General features: G+C 45.6%; 1 protein-coding gene across 2 annotated transcripts in view; it reads right to left on the reverse strand.

Moving 5' to 3' along the window:
- Positions 1–25,146, reverse strand: part of crybg1a (crystallin beta-gamma domain containing 1a) — a 319,813-nt gene that overhangs the window by 73,075 nt on the left and 221,592 nt on the right. For both annotated transcript variants that reach the window (XM_041188918.1, XM_041188920.1), the window contains 4 exons: positions 9,895–10,021; positions 6,147–6,182; positions 5,481–5,629; positions 104–230 (listed from right to left, as the gene is read on the reverse strand). In XM_041188918.1, the coding sequence (XP_041044852.1) occupies positions 104–230; positions 5,481–5,629; positions 6,147–6,182; positions 9,895–10,021 (439 nt within the window). The remainder of the gene's footprint in view (positions 1–103; positions 231–5,480; positions 5,630–6,146; positions 6,183–9,894; positions 10,022–25,146) is intronic.

A 25,146-nucleotide genomic window follows, 5' to 3' on the forward strand; every position in this document is an offset into this window, starting at 1 on the left:
AACTGAAAGTTTTTCAGGGGTGGGGAAGAAGCTGTGGGTAAGAATGCAATATAAAAATTGTTGAATTGCAATTATATCTTGGCACGAAGCAAAAAAAACTTACAATTTGGATTAACCGCAAAGATTGAAGATGCTCATCATAGCCTCCCCAGTCATTCCATTCTTGATATTCTCCTTCTTCTAGTACATACTGATGGCCTTGAAACCCTGGCTTCTCATAACCAACCCAGCTAGGAGAAATTAAAAACAATTCATGAATCGCTATTAATCAACTGTGTTCAGCTAATACAGAAAAATAATTGACCCAGATATTCCAGTCTCAGGATGTTCGGAAACCAGACATACCCAGAGGTGCTACAGGACTTCTTGGAAGTCCCAATGCAAGGACTCCATGGGAATTTCCCAAGAACTTACAAAGGGCAATTCCCCTAAACCCTGAGATCCTCTGAAAAAGCCTCCAACTCCTAATTAAGAGCCAGAGACTTCAGACGGTTCTGATTTACTTACCTAGATAGTTACCCAGGAAATGCTAAACAGGAAAAATACCCGAGTCTAACACCTGGATAACTAAGCAACCAACCCTCCAATCACTCACACTGACCGCCCACCCCCCTGACTAACCCCAACTTGCCCCTCTGAAACCCCCGAATCCACCCCAGCCCCTGACCATCCTCTCAACACCCCAACTGCCCCTGACCTGACCTAATTAACCCCCCGATCTGATCTGACTAGGCCCAACAGTCAACAGCCCCCACCCAACCTTATGAACCCCCATTACCCGTCTCACCCCTCGATCCTGACTATCCCACGACCTGACCTGGCCAATCCCTATCCCCTTACCCAGTCACCTTAGCCCCTGACGTGGCCTGACTACCCAACAACCTGACTTGACCCGACGCCACCACCTGACTCCCCACCCACCGATCCCCCAACTAAGCCCTGACCTGACCTGACTCTCCGTGACCTGACCAGCTCCCGACATGACAATCCCTCCTGGCTACCCCCCAATCCACCTACCTCTTCACCTACCTGCCATCCTACCTACCTCACCCACCTCCCCTACCTGCCACCATAACCATCTCCACCCTACCCACCATCTACCCACTCGCCCACCCTACCTGTTTACTCACTTACCTTAGCCGCCCTACCCCTCACCCACCTTACCCCCTTACCCAGCCTATCCCTTTGCCCACCCTATCCCCTTACCCAGTCAACTTACTCCCTTTCCCGCGTACCTTCTTTCCATAGCTTTTCAAAGAAGATTTGGGACATTTAAACTCTTATTTAGCAGAATACTACAGCTTGCGCCATAAAAAGGGGGCTTCTGCGTGGATTGTCTGTGCTGCTTCCTCTGAGGTTTGCTGCGCTGTGCCATTTGTGCAGGAACCTCCTTTGGAAGATTGGCCATAAAAATCAGATAAAGTTAACAGTACGTTTTTTTTGTCTGATCAGGGTGGAAAATAAGGTTTCCGATTCTGATCGGAAGATCTGGGCCATTATGCAGTGAAGCAGCGCTACTTGCTAACATGTTGGGGAAACAAAGATGACAAAATGGTTGCATATAAAAAAAAGGAATATATATCAAACAGAAAAGGAACAATCTAAGCACCAAGAAAGGAGGATTGACAGTCAAACTGAGCAACAGCAACTATGTGTATACATTATTTACGCTAGGTATGTTCAGATCTATGTATCTATCAAGTAATTGTGCACCTTGCATGTTTTTGCTTCACTCCAAAGTGTCACATTTTCTTACAAATGAAAAGCAATACATATGAAAGCCTTGCACTTAATATGAACACTTTCTTCATGTGCCATGATTTTGTCATACCTTTATGTCACCATGTGTGGTCTAACATGTGGACTAATATGTACCATAATGTGCGCTTTTTGGTTTTCCTAGTGCTGGGTGGACCTGCTAGTCCTCCACAACTTCTGGCTTTGTTCTGTGGTCTACTGTAGCTTGCCTCCCTGCATGATCAGCATTCTTGCTTTCCACAGAATACAAACTGCAGCAATTTGCAATTCCCTGCCCAGCCCAAACTAGCACCCTGCACTTGACAGTGGAAAATGTGGCCTACAGGTTTCCTTCCCCCATCTGAAAAGGAAAACAAGCAAAAGGCAAGAGAGAAAGAAGTAAAGGAAAAAAGAAAAGAAACAAGCAGAAGTGGAGAGACACAGAGAGAACCGTCAACACAAAGATCCGAGGCAAAGGTAGGAGAGAGAACAAGAGCACCAATTTAATTTGAACAACACTGGAGAAAAGAAAAAAAAACTTGCATTTATATGATTTCTTTTGAGACCTCAGGATGTCCTAGCGAGTTTTACAGCATTGAAGTACTTCTGCTGTGTAGCCACTGTTTTAATGTAGGAAGTGTGGTAGCTAATTTGCACACACTATCTGCCATAAACAGCATTGCGATAATGACCACATAACCTGTTCAGTAATGTTGATTGAGGAATAAATATTGCCAGAACACCAGGGATAACTCCTCTGTTCTTCTTGAAATTAGCAGCATAAGATCTTTAATTTCTTTCTGAGAGAGCAGACAGGACTTCAGCTGAATATCTGATCAAAAAGATGGTATCTCCAACAGTGCAGCATTCTCTCTGTACTGCACTGGAGTGTCAGCCTAGATTTTTGTGCTCAAGTGTCCAGAGTGGGTCTTGAACCGACCACCTTCTCAGAGGTGGAACTGCTGCCAACTGAACCACAGCTGACATGGGACATCGACAGCCCTAAAGAAAGTGACTCATTAACCTAGAGCCCGAAAAATACACACAGCTAACAACTTCCCCTCTTGAATGACCATAGTTTATGCATACCTACAATTTCCTGGATTTGCCTATTAAAACAAGTTTGCGACAAAAGATGAATGTCAACAAGTGCATGACAATGTAACAAATGCAATTTATTCCTCCCACTTTTAGTTGCAGGGATATTATGAGGGCATGGCTCATAAATAAAGGAGTTTTACATGATTTAAATGTTAATATTATTCAGTGTGCACTTCAGGTTTGTGGGTGCTGCATTAGAACACTATGACAAATGAAATCTCAGGAGGAAAACAAGGCATAATTTTTTTTAAAACCCTGAAAAAAAATCCACAGACACAAAAATTATGGGTGAGAAAGGCCAGCTGGCCTATTTTATTTCAACCATCTAGAGAGATTATAACATTCCCACTCCCATTGTATCAGTGAATTGTTTCTTAAATTTCCCCAGGATCTTTCTTCACTATTCCATCTGAAAGTTCATTCCACACAAAGATCACCTTTTTAATGTGAAAGATCTCTTGATACCACACTGGTGACACGAACTATGGGGTTCATACCGGAGTGGCTCTATTCTAAACAGCAGGGAAGAAACTCCAAACTACCTTGAAGGACCCAAGAGCTGCCATGCTTAAGGCACCATGTGGGATACTGAAAGTTTTTTTACTTTCATAGAAACACTGGCCTGAATTTTGTGCTCATCAGGCGCGCGCGACCGGCGGGCCCAGTAGCGGACAGGAAACGGGTTCCCAACCGCAATCGGACCCCAGCCACAACTTCACGCTGGCTGGCCAATTAATGGTCAGCCAGCGTGAAACACGCCCTGAGGAGGGGTCAGCATTGCCGGTGGGGGAGACAAGAGGGCAGGTGCTGACGTCACCTCGGACTCTAATGAGCACTTCCAGTGAGCTCCCTTGAAAGCAGGCAGCTGCCTCAGGAAGCTGCAGACCTCAAAATAACACAAAAATGCTGCAAAAAATGTCCATGCAGCACAATCAAGCACCTGAAAGCATACCTCACAAAAATAATGTCCCCAGATATTTCTTTTTATTTCGTAACCTAATGGAGAGTTCATCCTACGCTTGGATGAGGGAATGATTAAAACGTAAAATCCGCCCACCTGTTTTGCCCGTGCGACGACCTAAAAATCACACGGGCAACGTAAAGTTGTGGTCACCTTAATGGGCCCTTTAATTGTCGGCAGGTGCTGCTCCGACTCCCTGGCGCGCCTGCCGACTTCAATATTGCACACGCCAGCGATGACATCGGGACACGTGCCCTGCGTCTTTTCGCGCAATTTTACGTGTGTTCGGGTCGGATGCGCGCCCAACCTCGGAACGCAAGATTCAGGCCCCTGTGACTACAGACAAGCTTTTCTCGCAACAGTGATAACAGCATCAAATGTAAATCACCCAACCTTATAGAATCGGCATCAGCTCATCTTGTTAGAAGCTTGGCAGGCAGGTGGGGAAATTTTATGGAGGCGATGCGGGTCTCGGCCACTGGCTGGAGAGCTGACACAGGACTCACATTGGCTCATAATTTGGCGGACAATCAGGCAATTAACAGGCCACTGGCAGGACTTCCATGGTATCAGGACCCTGGTGATGGGATGCCCCTGCTGGCCAGAGGCTGGTAGCGCTTCTGCTCCGCAGCGCCACCGGGTGGGATGGTGGCTCCTGCAGGAAATAAGCTAACCGAAAGCCCAGGATTGAGGAGTGACCCAGTTCAGGGGTAAGTAATAGTGAGAGGGGTTTGCTGGGTGGAAGTGCTGGGAGCAGATGTAGGGGGTTTGCCAGCAAGAACAGAGGCTGGCTCTAGGCAGGCCCTGCCCTTCCTGGTGCCGGGTCCCTCTATCGGGCACTGAGTGAGTGCCTCTGAACGAGGGACCCCTGCCTGTGGGACCACAAGCAAACCCCGTGTTCCCCACGTGGCAACAGGCCTGCCTGTGGCAGGTTTGACTGCCCATTTAAGGGCCTCAATTGGCAGCAGGGGAGGTGAGAAGGTGGCAGGAACCCCACACGCCATCCTCCCTCGCAATTAAATGCCCTCCCGGCCTCCAAATGTGCCACTGGGAGAGCATAAAATACCACCAGCATATACATAATTGTCTCAGCACCTTAATTTGTTCTTCAATTGCTAAATAATTCTACTCAAGTCGCCTGCCAGCATTGTCAATCTTTGTTGTAATGTAAACATCACTTTTAACTGTCATAGGAGCGGTCTCATTTTATTAAGATGGTCATTTTTTGTTTAAAAAGGATAATATCAGTGGATGTAAATTAACCTTATGTTGCAGGTGATGGCCATAAACCAAGGGAACTTCATTTTCATCTCAATTCTATGACCAGACTACAGCCTTATTACTTATTCCAAACCATGTATATAATCAGCAGATTCCAGTGCATATTAAATTCATTGCTAGTTGGCCAAGCATTCTACGGTGTATGAGTAAGGCTAGACAAACAAAGACAAAGCTATTGGGAAATTTACCACTCTTACTTCTTTATTCATGAATGAACAATGAACCTGGTGCAAGGTTTGTACCATATTATGGGTAATGAACAGCTGCAACGTTTCCATAATTATAATTTAACAAGCTCTGCTGGATCGAAAGTAAATATACTTGCTCCAAACAGCATCAATCTGCACACCACAACAAAAAGGTTAGAAGTAATATTTGTCAGTGGGTAAATACAACTTACAATCCTCCTAAAACTTTCATCGAGCCAACATTTGTGAATGGATAAGCGTGGCACAAATCTGTTTCTTCATCTCCTCCAACAAAGGTAGATACATATGTTTTAAGTTCCAGCCATTTTCCTTCAAAGAAAGGCTTTTCATACACAATAGCCTGTAATATAAGTTAACAATGGCAAGTGGTTGAATGTGGATTGAAGAAAAACATCCATCCTCACATCTCAATTGGTATTTCCTGAGCACTGAAGCATAAAATCAGCAAATATCAATAATATCACCATCACACCACACATCAATTCTCAGAACTATTGATCTACATCAGGTGGATCCTGCGTGTTCACATACGTGTAAAAACAGGATGGGGTTAGAAATCGGCTTGGCTATGATGCTGCATATGGTCCAATAGCTTGCCAACTGTCCGGACTCATATTTGGAAAATAATAACTGGAGGATATTCAGGAGAAGCCCTGGTACTTATGGAACCACACCCAGCATGAATCATTACCATCACAAACTGAAGAATTAGAAGAGAGAAAATAATTTCACCTTGTTTAAATACAAAAAGACCCACCTATTCTGTTCCACACAAGCAGTGTACAAAATGTAGCATTATTACAGAAGAAATTTTATTTGACTTATTTACTGAAAGGCAACGCCAGAATAATACTTACTTTGTTGTCCTTCAACTTTTCCACTTTTAATGTACCCTGAAAGAAAGCAATATTTTTTAACATCTGCTTTCCCTTTAATAAAATAATAACAGTACAGCCTACTATACAAAGGCACCTAAGTTTATTCTTTTCTTAAGTAATGGACTTTTGTAACTGTAAATGATCTACTAACTATAGTTAATCAATTCTCAAAAAGTAATGGTTACTATTTTCAATGGTTAGAGTGATCCAAAGCATGGTACTATCGCATCACAAATTTCTAAAAAGGGATATTGACCAGATATTGTTGCCTAAACTATAAAATTTTTGTTTGCAAGTGAAAAATTGGGAGGAAGGAAAGGAAGATACAGACACAACAGCTTCTCTTTGAATTGTTAAGAATTTTTATACAACAGGTTGGCTGAGAAAGTTAAAAAAAAATAGACAAGGCACCAGACCAAGGGATATTTCATACAAGGGTAAAGACTGAATTAACCAGCAAAATCAGTCATAAGAATGAGAAAGTATTCAAAAGAGGGCACAAGAATAGTGCAGTGAACTATAGGCCAACAATTATAACATCTACAGCTGGAAAAGTGCAAAAGAACGTCAAAAGATAAATCAATCACACCAATTGATAGGTGTGGCATGATAAGAGGGAGTTCACATGGAGTTATGGGAGGGAGTGCTTCCCAGAAATATTAACTGAAATTCTTTGAGGATGCAACAGACTTTGGTTGTGACAGAAATTCTGTGGATGTCACTGAAACCTACAATGTCGTGAATGGGGTTGATAGGGTTGACACTGAGACATTGGGCAGAATTTTCCAGCCCCATTGGTGTCGGGTGTCATGGTGGGCCTGAGGGGGAACAATATGAAAGGGTCTTCAGGCTTAACCAAGAGAGGTTCTTAGGACAAATATGCTAACCTATGTGTCTTTCTCTTTGAACCTGCAGGAGGAGAACATCAGGATATTGAAGCCTGGTGATTTAGTGGTATGCCTCAGAGCTTACAGGGAGCAGGGAAGAAGAGAGCGGTGGAGGCGCCTGGCTGCACAGAGAGGGGAGCACACCCCCTCAAGATGAAGGTGCAGCAAGGCCTGCTGCACATACAGCTGAAGATCCACAGCTAGTCATTGCTTGTAGGTGCCTCGCTAGACCCAGCATCTTTAGACAGCGCCTGTCATTCCAGCTGATGACGGTGAACCAGTATTGCCAAACACTAGGAAACCGGTTGGTCACATCTGCCACCTGCTGCAGGATTTGGCACCATGGGGAAATGGAGGGCATCCACTGCCAGTGCCCATGAAAGTGACCATGGCACTAAACTTTTACTCCAGTGCGTCTTTCCAGGGCTCCACATGACCTGTGCAGGATCTCACAGGCTTCCATGCACAATTATATCCAAGAGGTCATGGACACCATCTTCGCGAAGGCACAGCACTTTGTGCATTCTACCCAGGGTTAAGAAAGCCGGGAAGCAAGAGCTCTGGGAATTGCGCAGATCTCATATTTTCCACAGCTGCAGGGTGCCATCGACTACATTCACGTGGCGCTTGGATCTCTTTGGCAACAAACAGTCAACTACATCAACCGCAAGGGCTTCCATTCGCTGAACATTTAATTGGAATGCAACCTTGACAAACGCATCCTGCAGATTTGCACATGATTCCCAAGGCACGTCCATGACTCCTACATCCTTAGCAGGTCTCAGACCCCTGACATCTTCCAGAGTCCAGAGAGGCTGTGGGGTTGGCTCCACAGGGACAAGGGCTAACCACAGAGCAGGTGGCTGATGAAGCCCATGCGGTGGCCTCAGGCTGCAGCAGAGCAACGGTATAACAAGGCTCATGCCACAACCCGGAATTTGGTGGAACAAACGATAAGACATTTTGAAAATGAGGTTCCGGTGCCTCGACAGGTCCGGTGGAGCACTGCAATACAGTCCACTGAGGGTGTCATGCATCATTGTCGCTTGCTACGCACTCCACAACCTGGCACTGCAACAGGAGGGAGAACCTGGCTGAGGAGAAGATGGAAGAGCTGCACTTCTCCTCCGATGAGGAGGAGGTCAAAGGGGATGATGGTGATGGAGAAATTACTTCACTCAAAGGGATGTGAATCTTTGGAATTCTCTACCCAAGGGTTGTGGATAATCCATCATTGAATCATTTAAGGCTGGAATAGACAGATTTTTGGTCTCTTAGAGAATTATGGGATATGGGGAGCATGTGGGAAAATGGAGTTGTAGGTCAAGGTCAGCCATGATCATATTGAATAGTAGAGCAAGCTTGACAGGCCATGTGGTCTACTCCTGTTCCTATTTCTTGTGCTTTTGTATGTTATGTATTTAGATTTGAAGCAACCTTCTAATGCTCTGTCACACAAGTTAATGATCCTCAAGGTGGGAAAATATGGAATTAGAGGGATATTTTTGAGGTGAGCTGAAAATTGGATAAAACAAAAAAAGCATGAAGTGATTAATTGTGAATGGAACTGCACCAACATGGCAAGCAGTCACTAACTGGGTGTTACTGTTTCCAACATTCTTAGTTGGTTTGAAGGTTGAGTGAGAAACAATACTATCAAAATCCACAGGCAACTCCAATTGACATGGGAAGTTTAAACATTAGGGAACAGGCAGAGGTGGGTTGATGAAAGGCATGTGACAATTCATGTGGACGAGAAAAGGGAAACTAAATGGTTCTGGTCCACAAGACAGAATGCAGGAGAGGGATCTTAGGTCACTATTAGTGGATGGCTCACTGAAGCCAATGGCACAGTGTGTGACAGCAGTAAGGAAAGCTATCCCATGGAAAGGTAGAGCACATTTTGGCCAGAGGATAGAGCATTACATTCAGGAGGTCAGTATGAAACTGCAGCAGGTGCAGGAACAGCCAAAGGTAGAATACACCTGAGTAGAATTATGGTCATGATACTTGTAGCAATGTGAATTCACGGACAAGAGAAAGTGAAGAAAAGGGCCAGCAAACTAACAGTGAGCTTCAAGTTTCTGAGCCATTTGCAGAAGTTAATGGGCCTGGGATTGTTTACTCCGGAAAAAAGAATATTCCAGAGAGATATGATTCAAGTAATCAGGTTCCTGAAAGGCATTCATAAATTGAACCCCAATAATTCTGAGGTGTCCACAAACTCTAAATCTATGGTATAAAGGGAATGCACACAGCTTAGGTTTAAGTACTTTCTGCAGAGGATGGTGAACATGTGGAAAATTGTATTAGAGAACGGGATCAATGTTTGCCAGAACAGGCAGTTGAGGGATATTGGGGTTTGTTTAATGAGCCACTGGACTGCAGACTTCTTTCCTACTCTGAACTTTCCTTTATGCCCTTAACATTGAAGATGTTAGAGGAAATCACAATTCAATTTTATAAGAAGGAATGTCTACACTTTTAGAAGGTGTACAAAAGGAAACACATCAGTATTTCACACCTCAGAATATACCAGGGCATCTAGGAAGTGGTACAGTGTGAATGTTAAAATAGCAGGGCAAGGCCAACATTCTCTTAACAAATGTACTTTAAGTGAAATCAAAAAACATTAAAATATTAACTTGTTCATTCTTGCAGAAGGCTGTCTCAGCTCAGTCTGTCAAAACCTTGTACATTTTAAATTTAAATATGAAAAAACAAAATCACCACTAGTACAGACCAAACATGCACCTACTATTTTATAAAAGCCCAGTAATATTGTGCTGATTTTAAATATAATGACACAATGTTCACATACTAGTCAATTTTTTTTTTACCATTTTCAATGGTCTGAGCGAGCCAATGAATGGATCCGTTGCACCCCAAGATTCTGGACAAGGATACTGACCATATTCCACAATGTAAGAATTTCCTTGATAAAAGGGTTCTTCAAACAGAAGCCAACTGGGAAAGAAATGCCAACAAATAAGAGTTATGCTACAGCTTACATTTTGCATACAACATACAGCATAGAAACAAACCATTCGACAAAGTCAGTCTCTGCCAGCATTTACGCCCCACTTGAGTTGTCCTCCCACCTTTCTTCATCTAATTCTATCAGCATAACCTCTATTCCTTTCTCCATCATATAATTATCTAGCCTCCCCTTAAATACATCTATTCACTTCAACCACTCAATGTGGCGGAGTTCCACTTTCTCACTACTTTATGATTAAAAATGTTTCTTCTGAATACCCTATTAGATTTCTTGGTGACTATCTTTCACTGATGGCCCCTAGTTTTGCTCCTGCCACAAGTGAAAGCATTCTATATATACTCTATCAAAACCTTTCATTTAAAGACCTCTCTTAGGTTACCCCTTCAGCCTGCGATTTTCAAGAGAAATGGGTGTCAGCCTGTCCATCTCTACTAATAAATTTATCTTCACATTTCTGGTTTTTTGTCTCCTCTCCAGCACCTGGTGTCTAGAATTGTATAAAGTATCCCAACTGTGTTCTAACCAAGACTCAATATAACTTCAGCATAATGTTACCTTTCAATTCTATTCCTCTAGTGATAAACCCCACTGTTTGGCCTGTTTTGTTTTTTGGTCCTTGCTAACCGATGTTGCTACTTTCAGTGATTTGTGTATTTGTACACCCTGACCCCTTTGCTCCTCTACTCCCATTTAGATTTGTATCTTCTAAGTAATACACAACTTCCTTATTCTCCTTGCCAAAATGTAATAACTTATATTTATTTATACTCAAACAATATTTTCTAATTATATGCCAATTCTGCAAATTTGTTAATACCTTCTTGCAATTTGTTAGCACCCTCCTAATATTGAATATCACTCCCAATTTGGTGGCAACTTCAAATTTAGAAATGATGGCCTGAATTTTCAGCTCGGCGGGCAGGCGTGATTGGCGGGCTCAGGATCGGTTGGGAAATGGACCGCCAACAGCCATCGGCCCCCGACCGTGATTTCATGCTGGAAAGCTCAATGCCGCTGGGGTGGGGGGGGGGCGGGGGGGAGAGAGGGCGGGTGATGATGTCAATGTGGGCACGGACCAGCGCCGACAGAAAGCTCCCTGAAGGCAGAGAGCTGCCTCAGGGAGCTGAAGACCTGAAAAAGCAAAATTAAGGGTTTCAAAAGCTGAAAGAAAGTGTCCACATATCGTCGTCGATCACCTGAAAATCTAACAAATGAAAACCCTGACCACAGAAGTTTATTTATGATTTATTTCGTCACGGAAATCTCATCCTGCCCGTGGATGGAGTTTGACGAAAGATGCAAAGGCTGCCTGTCCGATTTGCCCATCCGACAACCCTAAGGTTGGACAGGCAATGATAAATCGGAGTCAATTGTGGTGCTAATGGGGCTTAATTGTCCTCTTAATTATCTGCGGGCGCACTTCTGACTTTTGTGCGCGCGTGCCAACTGAAATATCGTGCAAGCGCGGGATGATATCAGGACGTTCGCCCGATGTCATGTCACACTATTTTATGCCTGATGGGACCAGGCGTGCGCCCGCCTGCGATGCGTAAAATTCAACCCTTGGATTTTGAAACAAGGAATAACATAGGGCTGAATTTTACGCCTCGCGGGCGGGCGTGCACCCGAACCCCCGATCGGGCGTAAGATAATGCAAGATGATGTCAGGCATCGTCCCCACATCATCCCGCACTCAGGCAATATTTTGTTCAGCGAGCGCGCACAAAAGTCTGAAGCACGCCTGCCATCAATTAAGAAGGCGCTAAGCCCATTAACAGAGCAATTGACTCAGATTTTTCATTGCCCGTCCAGCCTCATGGTTGTTGGACGGGCGAATCAGCCAGCCGGCCTTTGCATTTTTCACCAAACCTCATCCACAGATGGGAAGAGATTTCCGTGATGAAATAAAATATAAATAAATGTCAGCACTTTCATTCGTTAAGTTGTCAGGTGATCAATTATGATGCATGGACACTTTTTCAGCTTTTGAAACTCTTATTTTTTTTTCTTTTTCAGGCCTTCAGCTCCCTGAGGCAGCTCTCTGCCTTCAGGGAGTTTTCTGTCTGTGCTGGCCCGTGCCCGTGTTGACATCATTGCCCTCCCTCTTCCCACCCCCACCCCAGCAGCGCTGAACTTTTCAGCGTGTGTTTCACACTGGCTGGCCGTTAATTGGCCAGCAAGCGTGAAATCGCAGTCAGCAGCCGATCGCAGTTGGTGGTCTGTTTCCCAGCTGATCCCGGGCCTGCCAATCACGCCCGCCCACCGAGCTGAAAATTCAGGCCCAAATCATTAATATAATTTACGAACACAAGAGTTCTCAGTACTGATCCTTCTTGGACACCATTTTCTAACTTCTGCCGCCCTTTACCCCTACTCTCTGCTAGCTTGCTTGAAGCCAGCCAGTTAACCATTCTGCTACTTCTTCTTTGACCCTGCATTCTCTGACCTTATTCATTAGTATATCATATGGTACCTTATCCAAAGCCTTTTTGAAAATCTAGATAAGTTACATCTACTCTTGATGAATTCCAACTAGAGCTCTCCCAATAAAAGCAAACACTCGAAATGCTGAACATTGGAAACAAAGATAAAATATTGGAACTACAAACAAGATCAGAACTCAACACAAAAATAAATCATATCAGTTGAATAAGAGCAAAGGTGAGACTGGAGGGACAAAAAGCAGGGTAAGCCAAAATCAAATATCAGAGTTAAACCACTAATTTAAAATATTGCTCTTCACATTATAAAATGAAAAAGAGATTAAATAGTCCCCAAATAGACAATTTAAAAAATGCCAGCAATTATGTTAAGTTTGGAACTGATGGATTCTATTTCGGTTTGTATCTTATCAGGTATTTGACATGCTCCAATTAGCTCTCTTTGGTGGTCAATTTTAGGGTGTATAATTGACCATCATTTTGCTAACCATCAATATTGATAATTGGAACATTGTATGTCCAGTTTGTGCACTGGCAAGCCTGATGTTTCTCTGCATGATGTTGCTGATCCACAGTACCAACCAGTCTGCTATAAATTTTCATTTAATAGGGTCATAGAGTACAAAAGCAGGGAGGTTATGCTGAATTTATATAAGACACTCGTTAGACCTCAGCTGGAATATTGTGTACAGTTCTGGGCACCATATTATTGGAAGGATGTGGACACATTGGAGAGAGTGCAGAAGAGGTTTACAAGAATGGTCCCAGGGATGAGAAACTTCAGCGATGAGGATAGATTGGAGAGGTTGGGACTGTTCTTCTTGGAGAGAAGAAGGCTAAGAGGAGATTTGATAGAGATGTTCAAAATCATGAGGGGGCTGGACGGAGTAGATAGGGAGAAGCTGATCCCACTCGTAAAAGGGTCAAGAACAAGAGGGCACAGATTTTAAATGACTTGCAAAAGAAGCAAGTGTGATATCAGAAAAAACTTTTCCACACATCGAGTGGTTTGGGTCTGGAATGCATTGCCTGGAAGTGTGGTGGAGCCAGGTTCAATCGAGGCATTCAAGAGGACATTAGACGATTATTTGAATAGAAACAATGTGCAAGGGTACGGGGAAAAGGCAGAATGCTCATTAGAAGAGCCAGTGCAGACATGATGGACTGAATGGCCTCCTGTGCCGTTAAGGTTATGTGAAATTATAGATTAAATAAATGATGGGAATAATTAATAGTGGAAAAAATTATATTGGAACTTAAAAATTCGAAGTACCCCTTAGAATTTAACACATTTCTGAAGTTTTAAATATTGAATTTTAACAAACTTTGATACCACCTGACCTTCTTAACACTGTCACAGTTCATTATCCTGCTTCTCAAACAGGCCATTTGCAACAGTGGAGGCAATTCTAACAGCAGTACAGGATCATTATCCATGTTGAAATACAACATAAAGCATATATCAGGAATACTTCTGACATTATATAATTTAAATGATCCATAAATCTACCATCTTAAATAAAAATCTGCTTTTGATAACCATGCTTAAGATACATTTCAATACCAAACCCTAATGCACTCAGCAAAGCAAAACAAATATCACTGCTGTAATAAAGCAGGACGAAACAAAAGAGAAAAAAAATCAAGCTGCCAACTTCTGAATGGATAAAAGCACATCAAGAAACGAAAGAATTTCCATTTAGTCAGTCAATGAGCGGAACCATCCCAGGTTTGCACTGTGTGTGGTAGCGGGCACGAATAAAGACGTTTTTTTGCACCATATCGTCCCCTTCCTGGGGAATCCCACCTCATTAATAGTGTATTCACAGGAAACACGCCGGATCGCTGGTGGGCGGGCTCAGATTTGCCAGCCACGCCTTGACCGCAGCGCTTCCTCGCTCCGGGCGCCATATTTAAAGCGCACCAGGGCGCAGTCTACTTCATGATTACAGACCAGGACTGCTCCAGGAGACAAATGACCCCCTAAACCAGGAAAACAGCAGCCCCCCAAATTTAGTGACTCTTCTCTACGGCGCCTGCCGGATGCAGCGGAAGGCCACCGCGGTGTCCTCTACCCCAGCTCTGGCCACAGGATGTCCACCAGAATCACCAATCCAGCCTGGGAAACAGTGGCAGCAGTGGTCAGCGCAACTGGAGCATGGAGGAGGTCAGCCACCCAATGCAAGAAGAGGATGAATACTTTCATCCGTTCCACCAGGGTAAGTCAACCATCTTGACTCACACACTCACAAACCCATCACACATCCACAGGGATCTCACACCTGAAGGGACAACACCACCAACTCTTCACACACACGATCACATCTCCATCAGGGTCATATCCTCTCAAGCTCGCATTGTTCATCCTGTCCATGGCTCTGCTCACCACACAAACATTCCACACAGTGTCGTGAGTCCTGCTCACTCTATCTCCCTCTGTTTTCATGCAGGAGAAGCTAGCTCACAACAGCAGGGAGAGGTTCCAGGTCGGGGGTGGAGTAGCTCACATTAGGTCTCTCACTTGCTTTGAGGAGTGTGCCATTGCGCTGACTGGTGAGAACATGGACCGTGCCTGCGGCGATGGTGAGGCTGGAGTTGAACACCCATGTAAGGGTCCGACACCACATCCTTACTCTCCCAACTCAACCGTGAATGCTCTTTCTCCTGCTTTTGACTCTGCTGCCACACACTAATTATCTCTACTTCGGTTCACAAGGAGCTCTGCCAAGCGACTGACACCCTCAGCCAGCCAGTCCCTCAGCTCCATCCACATCCACACCTCCAACAAGAGGACACCTCTTCCATTGAAGAGCTGGAAATAAACAGCCTGGAAGACCCTTCACAGCACTTACCTACACCCTCCGCCAGCGCAGAGACACACACCTCAGTGGAACCTAGGTCTAGAGCAGGCTCAGGTTGACAATCCTGGTGGTCATTGTGGTGGTCACCACATGGACACGTGTCCGCTGCAGCGGGGGGAAGGTTCAGCTGAGCTCCCCGGCACTCAGAAGACTGCTGGGGAAGAGGCATCTGTGAGGTCCAAGTCAGTTGATGGGCCTCTGGATTTGGCCGTCCAACTCATCGTGCGAAGTCAGCAAAAGATGGGGGGAGCATCACGCAGAGCTGTAGGAGACCCTCAACAGAGTGGCACGCGAGTTGCAAGAGTGCATCCACCTGCTCTCTGATGAAGTGGTTCTGACAGTGCGCACATGAAGGCCTCCATGGGAAGGAGGGTGGATGCCGTGGAGATCCTGGTCCAGCAGAATGCAGAGATGCACACAGACCTGCACTCTATCGTGGTAGCTATGGGTGAGTTCCTGCAGTGGCAACACGAGGGGAAAACACGGCACATCAATGTCCCTCCAAGTGCTCCTTCCCCTCAAGGAGTCAGGCCAGGGTTCTCGGGCACGCAAAGGGAGAAGGAGTGGCAATTGGTTCATCCACTCAGGAATCTCAGAGGCTGTCCACTTTGTCCTCTTTGCCTGTGGCCCCCTGAACCTCGTCCTCTGTCACCGCAGAGGGAGCAGCTGGCCCACAGGAGGACAGCCAAAGCAAGCCAGGCCTTCAGAGCCTCGGCTCTCCAGAGGACGCATGCCAAAGCCATCAGAGGCAACAGGGCCAACTATTCCATAGGCCATCTCCACCCCTGCTGTGGATGTCAGGACAGCACCTGGAAGAAGTGGTTGGCGAGAAAAGTCAAGTAATTCTGATCACAAGTGGCTGCACAGATGAACACATTTTGTCACTTTGCTGCCACACACTGAAAATATATTCACTTTCACTGAACAATGTGTAATGTAGTCTTTCATCTTAATTCACATGCTTCACAAGTCCTCCCCCTGCATTCCCCCACAACTAGCAGTTCAGCTGCTAGCAGCCAGACCACGAGTGGTTCTGGAGGGAGAAGTGTCATGTGTGACAGGGTCTTTCGGAGCCTCGTGCAAGCACTCTCCCACACAGGCAGAACCTTCATCCATCACACCCATCTCAATGTCCTGAGCAATTTCAATGCTGCCTGCTGGGGTTCTCTTTCAGTTGTCCATCTGAGCTGACCTGCATCTCCACCCACCCACTGATCACACTCCCATGCAGCATCTGTTCCCACCCACCATGAGTCTCCTCTCACTTTCGATTTTGCAAGATGGTACTGGTGAAGTTCTTGGTTTGCTTCCCTTCCCCTTCCCCTAGTCACCCATGTCCTTTCCTCCATCACTGTCGACTCCTTTGGCATCAACTTCCACCTTCTGACTGTCACTTACCAATGCAAGCCCTTCTCTTTCAAGGATGTCCGGGTGAACATGCATGTTCCCTACCTTACTGAGAATCCCATCCCAATCCACATTGACCTCCCGACCTCCTCCTTCCCACTCCCAGGGTCCGTATCTGCCTCCAAGTCCCCACCAACCACCCTGGCTGTCCCTTCTGCTGATACCAGTACACCCTCACCCTCCCACCCTTCCAGTTCACTCTGCCCCCTTTCATACTCATCATTCCCTTCTACCATGCCCCACCCTCAGTTCACTCCCCAGGAGGCAGTCATTGACTCCACAGTCCCCACCCTTGTACAACTGGACATCACCCATCCCCCCCTTACCCCCTCCTCCACCCTTACTCCCTCCTCCCAACAGACACCATCCCCCCTCCGAATTCCCTCCTCCCATCAGGCAGCTTCCCCTCTCCAAACTCCCTCCTCCCCTGTGGACACTTACCCCTCTGTGAATTCTGTCCCTTAAACCTTTCTCCCTGCTTACACCTTCTTCCCCACTGCAGCATTCTCCCCCCGTTGCTCCCTCCTCCACCCCCATACTCCCGCCTCCTCCACACACCTTTATCCCCTCTTCCCTGACATTTTTGCTCCCCACAACAGCCCCAACCTCACCACCCCCACCAACACCTTCGTCCTCCCTCCTTCCCAACTTCACCACCCCATACACCTTCATCCCCCCACTCCCAACCTCACCTCCACCCCAATACACCTTCATCTCCCTCCCACACCTAGACCTTCCTTTCCCCCCCACTTCGCCAATCATCCATAGCAGCCCATGGCCAAGACCATGATGTTCCGAAGCATCAACAGAGGCCTCCCAGCTTCCGTGAACTGCTTCACAATGGAATCCTATGCCTGAGGATCCACCCAGCATGCGATGCATGTGTTCTTCCAGGGTCCAGTAGCTGTAGGGCTCCAGCATCATCTTCTCCTCAGATGTCCACGATCTGAGCAAGGCCATAAAGGTAAGTCCCAACTTCTGTACATCACACTTGTCCAGGCACATTGTGGGCTGGCATGGTTTCCCACCAGCTTAATGGTAAATGGGGCGTAGGAAGACGATTCCAGTTGGGCCTTTTTTGTATCCCATGCAAATCCTCCAGCCTCCAGCGGGATTCGTGATCCACCATGGCAGACGTCATCGGTTGATCCCGCTGTGATTTCATGCTAGCATGAAACTGATTTCTGCCCCTCACACTGAACTCTCCCCCCGCCACCACCCCCTCCCCCTCCCCCACCCCCGCCCGCTATGACACCTGCTACCAATTAGACTGGCTGATTCCGTCCAATGTTTCAAGTAGGTCAATACCAATCAGGGAGCCTTGAGGATAGAATATGTAAGTATGACTCACTTTGCTATGAATAAAAACTGTGTTGCAAATTTCCTTTTCTTAAAAAGGTGGTTTTAACTTCTTTTTCAATCACCTTGGCCTTGTGTTAATTGTGCTCCACGGTCACATAAAAGGACCTGCTGCTTCAAGTTACACTGACAGCTGTTAAACCTGTAGGCCAAGAAATTCAGTTGGGTAGCCTGTTTTGGGGTGTTAAATGGCCGCATAAGCTCCAATATGGCAAGCAGGAAGTACACTCACACTGCAAGCTGCAAGTGTACTGGCTGCCATATTGTAAAGGCTCAAAAATAAAATCAGCCTGCAGTGCCCAAGCTTGAAACGGGCCTTATTTTCACATGTGAAGGAACTAACACCAGTCTGTGGTCCTCTCTGAAAGTTTGCTGTCTCCAGGCAAAGCTTGCTGGGAGAGTGAAGAGGATAAAACAAAAATAAATATGTAGCCAATCACAACCACTGCAAAGGCATATTCCACATTACATTAACAGCATCTCATGTATCGTCTACTATCATTACACATTACTATGTCAAAAGATCCAGGTGTATCACTGGCATAAGATTACTCAAATGAGTGTAATGGGTTAACACTGGAAAATTATCAATAGTCTAAAGATATAATAAAGCTACATTGTACCAATCAACGAAGCCAAAAACCTCTAAGTTGTTTGTCTTGACCAAAACAAGATCAAAGCCCTAAATTATTTCATCTATCAGTTGAACTGTACTAAAGCCTGCTCCACTGCAATGGATTACATTGTTGTGATGACTGTTGTGGACTCTCCGTTTGACCTCATAAGATGGCCAAGAACACTGAAAGTATTCAGCAGTCATTATCAGGGACTGCCAATTTTGTAAAGAAAGAAAAGACACGTCAAGGAAATAGATCAAAAACATGTGTCAGCAAGACAGATTTTATAAAGACCCCATGATTTTCTGTCCATTCATTGTAATCAAAAGCAAGGTTCATAACTCATGCCAATGATTTCCCAATGGTTGAAGCTTCCTTGTTAAAAATATTTGATAATTTCCAAGTGGGACAGAAATTGGGAGCCAATTTTAGATAGTTAAAAATAATTTTCCTCAGAAACGTTATTCTTAGGAGTAAGTTTGGTTTTGGGGAATGAAAAATGAAAAATATATTAACAACTTTTTATTTATTCACAGGATGGGGGCATTATTGGCAAGATCAGCATTTACTGCTCTTGAGGAGGTGGTGGTGAGCCTTTGTTCTGAACCATTGCAGCCCATGTGGATTATAAATTTTCCCAATATCCAAGTCAAGAACAGCAGAAGCCAGAGGAATTCATTAGAAACCAAGAGAAGCTTTTATATACAGTAATAATTTTAACGTGGAAAACATTCCCAATGAGAGGTGCAAAAAAATAGATGTGAAGGTGAAGATTAGGAAAGATAGTCAAACATTTGGGCCCAGATTTGCACCAAAATGAAGGGGCTCCCTGTTGTGATGAAAATAGCAGAAATGACCGAAAATCATAAGCCCAGCCCCTGAACACAGCATTTCCTATCTTCACAGGGAAGGGAATGGAGTTGGGCCAGGGTTCGCTCATGTGTGGTTTACAGAGGCAGCTGGCCATTTAAATGAAGTGAGGTGAGAGTGACTGCCCTTGACATCAAGGCAGCATTTGACCGAGTGTGGCATCAAGAAGCCCTAGCAAAACTGGAGTCAATGGGAATCAGGGAGAAAACTCTCCATTGGTTGGAGTCATACCTAGCACAAAGGAAGATGGCTGTGGTTGTTGGAGGTCAATCATCTCAGCTCCAGGACATCACTGCAGGAGTTCTTCAGGGTAGTGTCCTAGGCCCAACCATCTTCAGCTGCTTCGTCAATGACCCACTTTCAATCATAAGGTCAGAAGTGGGGATGATTGCACAATGTTCAGCACCATTCGTGACTCCTCAGACACTGAGGCAGTCCATGTCAAAATGCAGCATGACCAAGACAATATCCAGGCTTGGGCTGACAAGTGACAAGTAACATTTGTTCCACACAAGTGTCAGGTAATGACCATCTCCAACAAGAGAGAATCTAACCATTGCCCCTTGACATTCAATGCCATTCCCATCACTGAATCCCATACTATCAACATCCTGGAGCTTACCATAGACCAGAAAGTGAACTGGACTAGCCACAAATACTGTGGCTACAAGAGCAGGTCAGAGGCTAGGAATCGTGTGACAAGGAACTCACCTCCTGACTCCCCAAAGTCTGTCCACCATTTGCAAGGCACAAGTCAGGAGTGTCATGGAATACTCTCAACTTGCCTGGATGAGGACAGCTCCACTCAAGAAGCTTGACATCATCCAGGACAAAGCAGCCCACTGATTGGCACCTCTTCCACAAACATTTACTCCTTCCACCACCAACGCTCAGTGGCAGCACTGTGTACCATAAACAAGAGGCACTGCAGGAACTCATCAAGGCTCCTTAGAGCCTTCCAAACCAATGTCCGCTGCCATCTATAAGGGCAAGGGCAGCAGACACATGGGAACACCACTATCTGGAAGTTCCCCTCCAAGCTGCTCACCATCCTGGCTAGGAAACATATCGCCATTCCTTCACTGTCGCTGGGTCAAAATACTGGAACTTCCTCCTTAACTGCACTGTGGGTGTACCTACATCACATGGGCTGCAACTTTTCAAGAAGGTAGCTCACTGCTACCATCTCAAGTGTAATTTGGGATGGGCAATAAATCCTGGCCTAGCCAGCGACACCCAGATCCCATAAATGAATTTTAAAAAATCATCAGCTTCCTCCACTGAAGTGGGATTTTGGTAGGCCAGGAGTGTAAAACATGACGTGCGCAGGTTAAACCAGGGAAGAGCCAGTCTGAACTTGGTAGTTTCATAGCTTGGTACCCTGGATAGCCAGGGTTTCCTTTGGAGAGATAAGATGCCCCTTTGGATATGATCCTAGGACATCTTTGGGAGAGGTAAGGATTGTTTAAATTAGGCATAATTGTGTGGAGAAAGTGCTAAACTCATTAGAGCTGTCAAAACAACCAAAGAACTGTCAAAACTGCCAAAGAACTATAAAGCTCATTGGAGCTGTCAAAGGATTTAAGACTGCTAGGCTTTAAATTTTTTTTAATAGTGTGGAGTTCGAAAAGAAAAATCAGTGCTTGATATTTTGTTCTGTTGACATAAGCCTGGGGACTTTCATGATAGAATTTGTGCTGCAATGACTGATTTTACAATCTAACATTATCACAATGGATTGCCTGATAAGTGAGCAGTTTGATTGATAGCTACAAGTGGTTATAGAATAGAAATGTTTGTTTACATAAGGCATTATTTGAAGGAGTTTCAATGTATTGAATGTTGTTTTTAAGTAATGAGATTTTTTTTAATAGTGATATCATCAATCGACACATAACTTTATTTTATGTCAGCATGGTTCCTGAGGTTTGCCCATGGTGGATACTAGGTAGGTTAGCATGGAGGAGTAAGCATAAAGGGTAGTGGGTGGAGGACATGGGTTGGCATGAGTTGTCACTAAGTTGGCAAAGGAGCTATAAAGGGCCATGGGAATGAATGAGGGCATAGGGAGGCAAGGGGTATGAGGAGCCATGGGGTTGATAGAGGAGCATGGGGTGGCAGAACGGTTATGAGTGGCCATGGGAGTAGCGTAGATGGGCATTGGGTGGAATAGGGGTTAAGAGGGACCATGGGGGGGTCTGTAGAGAGACAAAGAGTGACTTGGGGTTATGAGGGGCCATGGGGGTGGGTGGGGGGCATGAGCAGTCATTGATGGGGCATAGGGAGTGTGTTGGGGTGAGGATTGGAGGGAGGTTTGATATTTTAATCTATATATTTTTTTATTTTGGACATAGTGCTGGAGCCCTGAGATAGGCCTTCCGCCCAGCCTGGCAGCTTCCTTGCTTCTTCATGGGACTCTCACACTGACTCCTATTCTAGCCTATCCCCACCACTAGCCACCCCCCCCCCCCCCCCCCCCCCCCCCCCCCCCCCCCCCCCCCCCCGCCAAGGAGCTGGGGATTTTCCCATCTCTGCGCACCCTACTCAGGAGCGAAAACCTGAGCCTTGGTAGGTTTTAAGGAATCAACTGAAGGCAGTACATGGCGTACGAGGATGGCATACATGGCCATGTCAAGACTCTTGAGAAGTTAAAGAGGATGAGGAAGGGTAATACACTGCAGTCACAGAAAGAAATTAGTTTGTGTCAAAAACTAGAAAACCATCAAGCTTGGATAAATTAGTGAAGTCTGTGAACTATGAAGAAGCTTTTGAGGATAAGAGGGGAAACAAACCTTTTGCAGCACTCAATGCAATCAAGCAGAGTCAATATATTTTTGTGAAAGGGAAATCATGTTTGATTAATTTATTGGAGCTCTTTGAGGAAGTAACAAGCATCATGGATAAAGGGGAAGCTGTGGATGTGCTGTACTTAGGTTTTCAGAAGGCATTTGACAAGATGCCACATCAAAAGTTATGACACAAAGTAGGAGCTCATGGTGTAGGTGGTAACATACTAACATGAACAGAGGATTGGTTAGCTAACAGGAAGAAGAGAGCAGGGATAAATGTTTTTTTTTCATGTTGGCAAGATGTGACTCGTAGACTGTCACAGGGATCAGTGCTGCAGCCTCAACTATTTACAATTTATATCAATGACTTGGATGAAGGGACCTAATGCATGGTTGCTAAATTTGCTGATGACACAACATAGTTAGGGAATTAAGTTGTGAAGAGGAGATAAGGAGTCTGTAAAGGGACAGAGATGGGTTAAGAGAGTGGGCAAAAAATTTGGTAAATGGAGTACAATGTGGGAAAATATAAACTGAGGGGACTTGACAGGTGAATGCTGATGGAATGTTTCCCCTTGTGGGAGAGACTAGAACTAGAGGACACAGTTTAAAAATAAGAGGTCTCCCATTAAAGACGGAGGAGAGAAGAAATTTTTCTCTCAGAGGGTGGTGAACCTGTGGAATTGTCTTCCCCTGAGTACAGTGAAGGCAGGGTCATTGAATATTTTTAAGGCTGAGGTAGATAGATTTTTTAATGGGGAGGTAATGGCGTAGGAAGGCGATGGCATAGTGGTATTGTCGCTGGGTTAGTAATCCAGAGACCCAGGGTAATGCTCTGGGGACCTGGGTTTGAATCCCATTAAGGCAGATGGTCAGTTTGAATTGAATAAAAAAGTTTGGAATTAAAAGTCGAATGATGACCATAATATCATTGTTGTAAAAACCCATTGGACAGAATTTTCTGCCTACCGGCTGAGTGGGCCCGACCCAATCTCCGGTGGGCAGGGAGCCGATCCCCGGCAGAGAAGCGGGCCTCGCCACCATTTTAAGTGGGCGGGCCAATTAAGGCGTGACGCCCCGGCAGGAATGTCACATGAGATGGGACATGTTAATAAATTTCACTAAAACTTTATTCAACTTTTTTAAACCCTACATGAAACCTCATCCCGCCAATGGATGAGGTTTCATGTTTTTGCTATTGCCCGCCTTCCTGAATATTTAAGTGGGGTGGGGTGACGTCGGGGGCTCCCCCCCCGATGTCATCCCATGTCATTTTGCACGTCGGCGAACAGGCCCCGCCCCCTGCTCGCCGATGGCAAAATTCAGCCCATCTGGTTTACTAATGCCTGTTTACTATTATCTGTCGTCCTTACCTGGTCTGGTCGAGATCCACAGCAATGTGGTTGACTCTTAAATGCCCTCTGAAATGGCCTAGCAAGCCACTCAGTTGTAACAAAGGCACAAAAAAGGAGTGAAACTGGATGGATCACCCAGCATTGACCTAGGCACCGGAAACAACAACGGCAATCGCAGCCGTGTTGACCCTGCAAAGTCCTCCTAACAAACATCTGGGGGCTAGTGCCAAAATTGGGAGAGCTGTCTCACAGACTAATCAAGCAACAGCCTGACACAGTCAAACTCATGGAATCATACCTTACAGATAATGTCCCAGACTCCACCATCACCATCCCTGGGTATGTCCTGTCCCACCAGCATGACCGACCCAGCAGAGGGGGCAGCACAATGGTATACAGTCAGGAGGGAGTTGCATTGGGAGTCCTCAACATTGATGCTGGACCTCATGAAGTCTCATTGCATCAGGTCAAACATGGGCAAGGAAACCTCCTGCTGATTACCACTAGCGCCCTCCCTCAGCTGATGAATCAGTGCTCCTCCATGTTGAAAACCACTTGGAGGAAGCACTGAGAGCAGCAAGGGCGCAGAATGTACTATGGGTGGGGGACTTCAATGCTGCATCACCAAGAGGGGCTTCGTAGCACCACTACTGACTGAGCTGGCAGAGTCCAAAATGACATAACTGCTGGACTGGGTCTGCAGCACGTGGTGAAGGAATCAACAAGAGGGAAAAACATACTTGACCTCATCCTCACCAACCTGCCTGCTACAGATGCACTTATCCATGACAGTATTGGTAGGAGTGACCACCACACAGTCGTTGTGGAGACGAAGTCCCGCCTTCACATTGAGGATACCCTCCATCATGATGTGTGGCACTACTTCGGTGCTAGATGGGATAGATTTCCAACAGATCTAGCAACTCAAGACTGGGCATCCATGAGGCGCTGTGGGCCATCAGCAGCAGCAGAATTGTACTCGAATACAATCTGTAACCTCATGGCCCAGCATATCCCCCTCTCAACCATTACCATCAAGCCAGGGGATCAGCCTGGGTTCAATGAAGAGTGCAGGAGGGCGTGCCAGGAACAGCACCAGGCATACCTAAAAATAAGGTGTCAACCTGGTGAAGCTGTAAAACAGGACCACTTGCGTGCCAAACAGCACAAGCAGCAAATGACAGACAGAGGTAAGCGATCCCACAACCAACAGATCAGATCTAAGCTCTGCAGTCCTGCCACATCCAGTCGTGAATGGTGGTGGACAATTAAACAACTCACTGGAGGAGAAGGCTCCACAAATATCCCATCTTCAATGATGGAGGAGCCCAGCTCAGCAGTGCAAAAGGTAAGGCTGAAGCATTCGCAACAATCTTCAGGCAGAAGTGCCGA

The sequence above is a fragment of the Carcharodon carcharias genome, chromosome 5 (assembly GCF_017639515.1).
Source record: "Carcharodon carcharias isolate sCarCar2 chromosome 5, sCarCar2.pri, whole genome shotgun sequence".
In the NCBI taxonomy this organism is placed as follows: domain Eukaryota; kingdom Metazoa; phylum Chordata; class Chondrichthyes; order Lamniformes; family Lamnidae; genus Carcharodon; species Carcharodon carcharias.